Source organism: Camelina sativa, chromosome 17 (assembly GCF_000633955.1).
Source record: "Camelina sativa cultivar DH55 chromosome 17, Cs, whole genome shotgun sequence".
Classification (NCBI taxonomy): domain Eukaryota; kingdom Viridiplantae; phylum Streptophyta; class Magnoliopsida; order Brassicales; family Brassicaceae; genus Camelina; species Camelina sativa.
In genome coordinates this window covers 12,729,770-12,735,957 of record NC_025701.1, presented here as the reverse complement: position 1 = coordinate 12,735,957, position 6,188 = coordinate 12,729,770, and the positions used below count along the sequence as shown (strand labels likewise).

The window sequence follows — 6,188 nt, the reverse complement described above, 5'->3', positions numbered from 1 at the left end:
AATGTAAATATTATTAAAAACTATTGACAATTAAAGTAAATAGTGTCGAGAGCTCTGTAAATGCGACACATCAGCTTTTTGTGTGATAATGTTTCTCTTTTAATATATAAGGGATAAGAAACATGAAAAGAAAAGTAGAAATTCTTGACTTAATAGTAAATAGTAAACAACAGTTCTTGCATCCATTTTAAAATTTCTCTGATGGTAAATAGTAACAAATGCAAGAAACAAACCTAATCATCTCTTTCTTTCCTTTTACGAGGTTGGTTGAGCTGCACCAAATTCGGAAGATAAGAAGAAGTGCAAACAAGCGGGGGACGATAAGGAGTCGGAATAAGCCCCGTTATGCGACAATGTTTCCAGACTTTGGGAGCTTCTCCGAGACCCACAGATTTAAAGTATCCATCTTCTCCTATGATACAAGCTGTGTGGTACCGATCGGTCTTGTTTTGTAGATACATGTCAAGATCGAAAACCACAGCGACTTTCTCTTGCTCGTCAACGAAGAAGCTCCGAGCTGGACGTGTAACCCAAACATGAGAGCGTGGAAATGGTCTCATTTCTACTCTCAGAAACTTGCTCCAAGAAAGAGTGTTGGGCTCGATCGTAGTCGTGATCCAAATATGTATTATGTGTGTAAAAGTATCTTTCTGTTGATATAGCACAGCGAGCTGCTCTTCTTGAACAGATGAGAGGGTCACAGCTTCATTGAGCTTAGAGTGAAACGGAAGAGGCAGACGCGGTCCAAACCTCTCACTTGTAAAATCAAAACAAATTAAGAAATCTTCACGATCTATTATCCTTATATCTCCATTAGGTCTTCTTTTCACTTTACTAGAGAAGTTAGGGCCTACTACTCCACCGGGAAAAGGTCCTATTTTCTCTTAATGCTTGTTCCGTATTCAAAAAAGGAATTACTCTTTCTTTCCCTTTTTAATTTTAAGTTTCAGGAAACACAACAAGAGACATGGTTTTGAACAAGCGTGCAATTAAAAAGGATAAATAAGAAACATGAAGTAGACGAAATCTTTTACTTATTAGCCGATAAATAGAAAACAAATGAAAGAAACAAACCTAATCATCTCTTTCTTTCCTTTTACGAGGTTGGCATGAGTTGCACCAAACTCAGAAGATAAGAAGATGAGTACACATTCGAAAAACCCCCGGATATGCGACAAGGTATCCCGAGTTTGGAAGATTCTCCGAAAGTCACAGATTTGAAATATCCATCTTTTCCTATGATTAAAGCTGTGTTGTACGGAGCGGTCTTGGTTTGTGGAAACCTGTCAATATAGAAAACCGCAACGACTTTCTCTTGCTCGTCAAAGAAGAAGCTCGCACCTGGAAGTCCAAACCGAAGAGCTTCNTTTGAAATATCCATCTTTTCCTATGATTAAAGCTGTGTTGTACGGAGCGGTCTTGGTTTGTGGAAACCTGTCAATATAGAAAACCGCAACGACTTTCTCTTGCTCGTCAAAGAAGAAGCTCGCACCTGGAAGTCCAAACCGAAGAGCTTCGAGTGCAAATGGTGTCATTTCCACTCTCGAAAACTTGCTCCAAGAAAGAGTGTTGGGCTCGGTCGTAGTCGTGATCCAAATTTGTAATAATATGTCAGAAAAATTCAGATATAGCACCATGAGCTGCTCTTCTTTAACACACGAGAGGGCCACACTGTCATTGGTGTTAGAGTTAAACGGAAGAGGCAGAGGCGGTCCAAATTTTTCTTTTGTAAAATCAAAACAAAGTAAGAAATCTCCGCGATCTTCATCAGGCATTTGACTAGACAAGTTAGGTATTCTATAGCTTGGTTTACAAATAAATCTGAGTATTATCTCATGAGCAACCAAGTAAAAATTTCCCTTCAAAGATACGCAGCGTTCAAGATTCAGTATTATTTTCCTGTCGGGAGTAACGTCTAGAACCCTCCATTCCATAAACTAGAGCGAAAGTCGTAGATTTCGTATCTCAAATAATGCTTCGTTCCACAATATTTGTAATTTTCCACAATCCTCAATATTTTGTGGTTATGGTTGATGTCGTATCCTAGAACATACTTGTCCCGCTCGTGGTCGTGGAAATTTTTTATGTATGTGATCCACCTTGTTTGACCCAAATAAGGGTTCCACACCATGAGCCTCGACCTCGAGTTGTCTACGCATAACAATAAGCCGCCGCAGTGATACATTTTATCTACGTCGACTTGATTAAGTAGATCTACTTGCTTTACAGACAGATCAACCAAGTCTTCGTCTTCCACTTCGTTGCCGTTGTTTTTGCGGCAGAGATGAAATCTTAATGAACAAACTTTAGAATCCATCGTCATAAACCCCAAAAACTGCTCCCTAGCCGATCCTTCACCCAAAATCCAATCATTGGTTAATGCTTTCCACAACTTGCAAGTAGAACGTATTGCTCTCACTGATGTTATGGGAATCTTGGTGAAGATCATCCCTACTAATTCTGGTGGAAGATCGCACATCCTCGTCATCCTCCTAAGTTTACAATTTCAGTGAACGCTGTAATAGATATCTATGTATTGATAATTAGGGTTTTGTCTTTAGTGTGATATATATATCATTCGGTTCCGTATTCAAAAAGGAATACTCTTTTCCTTTTCCTTTTTTAATTTATTCAATATATATAAGATGTTTTAATTCTTTCAATATATATGACTTCCATAATGAAAACATTGTGTAACTCAACTTCTAACGCTTATCAAGTCTGAAAGATATCACAAAGGAAGAGTAAACCGGGCCCAACTCTTTTCCAATTCGAACCATCACGTATCAGCACCGGTTAGCCCTACGCGCTTTGAATTCTCTCAATCATAAGATGGCTTCTTTACATTGACTTCTTGATGCAGTTCTTGGTACATATATTGATAATTTGGTGGAGGCGTACGTGGAGCTTATTATTATATATGTCCCGAGACTAATTAGTAAGTAAAAATAATAAATAAACTAAAAGGAAGAAAAATAAAAGATTGAGTTGGTTGGTGTAAATGGGTACAGCTGTGTGAGAGAGTACAAATACGTAAACAAAGAATGTCGGATTGTGATTATTACTAACAAATTTACAAAATATGATTTCGTCAGGGGAAGAGAGAGCCGCCGACAACTTCTCTTTTCTACTATCAAATCTCTTCTTAGTTGTTTTTTACATTAAACCCACCATGTTTGGTAACTTATGACGTCAAAGAGGGCCAATCTAATTACGCTTTTTAACATAGCACTAGGAGCTGTCTTTAACCTGTCAGAATCTTAAGAAATTGACACGATAAAGTTTAAGGTTCATTTCCTAATCAAGTACTAGTATTTTAACTTTTACAAACCATAATTATTAGGAAAAAGTTGGACAGTCAAATCTAGTGGAATGGACCGAGTGGTGAGATAGTCACATACACACAACAAAATGAATATCAGTAAACCGTGAAACTTAGTTCATCTGTTATGAAGTTCCGTCCTTTCGTCTCACCGACTTGCCAACCAAAACTATCATTTTGGTCAAGCCATTGTCTGATGATGATGCTTTCGAATTTGTGACTTATCAAATTAAACAACAAAAAAAAATGAATCGGTGACACTAATAGTGACGTACAATGACATTCCACAAGTCACACACACGTAGGGCAGTTGATAGAAAGAGACACACATGCGTAAACCCAACGAGTCCAACTCCAAAGTTTTTAGCCATTATCGATTTGTACAAAATTTCGAACACACATCTCTCCAAATTCATGAGACCCACATTTAGATACGTTTTTATTTTACTTATGAGACTCAAACAAGTCTTCAAGTTAAAGGTCAAAGCTAAACAAATATATATGTTTACATTACTCAAAGAGAAGAGTCAAAAGTCAAAACAAAACAACCCTTTTTGTAATATGGAACTCTCTCACACATGCACTTTGATTTGCAAGCTGTCACCAAGAGGCCCTCCTCCATTGAAAGAACATTTTAAGGTGACGCCAGAGAAACAGGAAACGCAATGAAGACAACTTATTCTTGTAATTGTAAAATCCTGTCTTTATATTTTATTTTTGGGTTTGTGACAGTTGTTTTACTTCTTTTTGTTTTGTCCTTATCTTTTAAAACAAAAATGACAAAGAAAATCCAGTTGGGTATCACCTTTTCAATACACAGAGAGGGAAGCAAAGGCTGCAACCATTTTAAAGACAAGTGAGTGAGGATTGGAGGAGGATGAAGAGTATTAAAGGAATAAGAAAGAGGAACAGCTCTTAACCTAATTAAGTAAATGCTTCTTTTATTCCTTCTTGTTTGTTGAGGTGGGTCTCTTCTGATTTCCACCTCAAAAGCTGATCTTTTCTATTTAAGATATAGCCAGTGAATACATAGAGAGAAGAGAGAGAGAGAGGGAGAGTACAGAGAAGTTAAAAAAAACTTCACAAACCATATGATTATTATCAATTAAGAAGAGCACAGAAAGGACAAGTAATACAACCTATGAGCTTTGGTTACACATCACTAATGACAGAGCTCAGAAGGATGATGCTTGTTATGTGGATACTGATGTGTCCTGACTCTAAGACTAGATTACGGTTTGTTAGGGAACCAATATATTTGTTTAAAGAAAGGTTTTAGTCATATAAATATATTAATTTCTGTGTTGAAAAAGAAGAGCATAGGCTTTTAATTCTATATGAGAGAGTGTACTTTATAATGAAGAAGGCACTAACCTTCCTTCCCTTCATATATATCTGCAATGAGCTTTGTCTGGTAGTGCTTCAATTGAGTGAAAACTATGGTGCTAGGGTTGCCATGTGGTGAAACTTACTCCTTCTCTTCAATTATATGAGGCTTCCTATAGGCTCCGGCTTTTCTTGATACTTCAAAAATTACCAACAAAAAAAAATTATATTTATTGATGATGGAAGAGCAAAGCAAATGAGAGACAGAGACACAGTGCCTATATCAGAGAGTAAATTGGTGAGGCGGATTGAAACACATAAGGTACGTATCTAGAAAAAAAGCAAGTGATCTTTTTTGGTGTCTGTGTGTGTGTGCTAATCCTGAAACCTTGGGTTTGCTTTCTTCTTTGCTTTGCTTTCAAAGCCATGGAGTCTCCGAGGAACCATGGTGGCTCTGAGGAGGAGGAGGAATACAGCAGTTGTGAGTCAGGGTGGACTATGTACATAGAAGACGCCTTCCATGGAAATGACCATTCATCTGTTGTTGTCGATGATGATGATGATACACAGGTCAAAGAGGCTGATCATGATGGTTATGAGAACGATGATGGTGATAGTAGTGATGATGGAGGTAATGAAGAGAGTGATGATTCCATGGCTTCTGATGCATCTTCGGGGCCTAGCAAACAGTTTCCGATGAACATCAACAAACATGCAGCTAGGAAGAACGGTTCTAAAGAAGTTTACCTTCAAAAACACCAACACACAGAGAAAACTTTCAGCAACGAAGGAGAAAAATCAGACCTCAAAGCTAGAACAAGAACAAGCGCAGCTAGTCGTGTCCAGAGTAGAGGCAAGGTGAGCAAAACCAAATAAAACTCATGGCGAATAAGAGAAGAAAAAATGGGGGTTCGCTAAAAAATCTTAATCCTGTAATGAAGAGAGATGTTCCAGGTCTCTCACCAATCGTGTTGTTTGCCTTAAATAAGCCATGTGTAGGTAGTTGAATTGTTTTCTTTTGCCGGAGTATGTTTTTTTTTGTAGATGCTGTCCCAAATAAGTTATTTGCACGGTTCTCCGTTGGAACCCTGTTATATAAGNTCCCTTCATATATATCTGCAATGAGCTTTGTCTGGTAGTGCTTCAATTGAGTGAAAACTATGGTGCTAGGGTTGCCATGTGGTGAAACTTACTCCTTCTCTTCAATTATATGAGGCTTCCTATAGGCTCCGGCTTTTCTTGATACTTCAAAAAATACCAACAAAAAAAAAAGTTATATTTATTGATGATGGAAGAGCAAAGCAAATGAGAGACAGAGACACAGTGCCTATATCAGAGAGTAAACTGGTGAGGTGAATTGAAACACATAAGGTACGTATCTAGAAAAAAAGCAAGTGATCTTTTTTGGTGTGTGTGTGTGTGTGCTAATCCTGAAACCTTGGGTTTTCTTTCTTCTTTGCTTTGCTTTCAAAGCCATGGAGTCTCCGAGGAACCATGGTGGCTCTGAGGAGGAGGAGGAATACAGCAGTTGTGAGTCAGG

The 6,188-nt window shown here is 38.0% G+C and overlaps 1 protein-coding gene, 1 long non-coding RNA gene and 1 pseudogene across 3 annotated transcripts; 1 reads left to right on the top strand and 2 right to left on the bottom strand.

Annotated features, from left to right (window-relative positions):
* Positions 234-2,488, bottom strand: LOC104759431 (annotated as a pseudogene).
* LOC104756920 lies at positions 3,749-5,706 on the bottom strand. 2 transcript variants are annotated; one of them, XR_762341.2, is made up of 4 exons: positions 5,612-5,706; positions 4,462-5,395; positions 4,243-4,325; positions 3,749-4,157 (listed from the first exon to the last, which is right to left on the bottom strand). It is a non-coding gene; the product is annotated as an uncharacterized LOC104756920 (long non-coding RNA). The 2 variants fall into 2 exon arrangements; XR_002036145.1 differs by having other exon boundaries at positions 4,243-5,395.
* Positions 4,864-5,745, top strand: LOC104756921. Its single transcript, XM_010479581.2, has 2 exons — positions 4,864-4,970; positions 5,073-5,745. Exon 2 carries the CDS (start codon positions 5,075-5,077, stop codon positions 5,522-5,524), a length of 450 nt encoding a protein of 149 aa, XP_010477883.1. The 5' UTR covers positions 4,864-4,970; positions 5,073-5,074; the 3' UTR covers positions 5,525-5,745.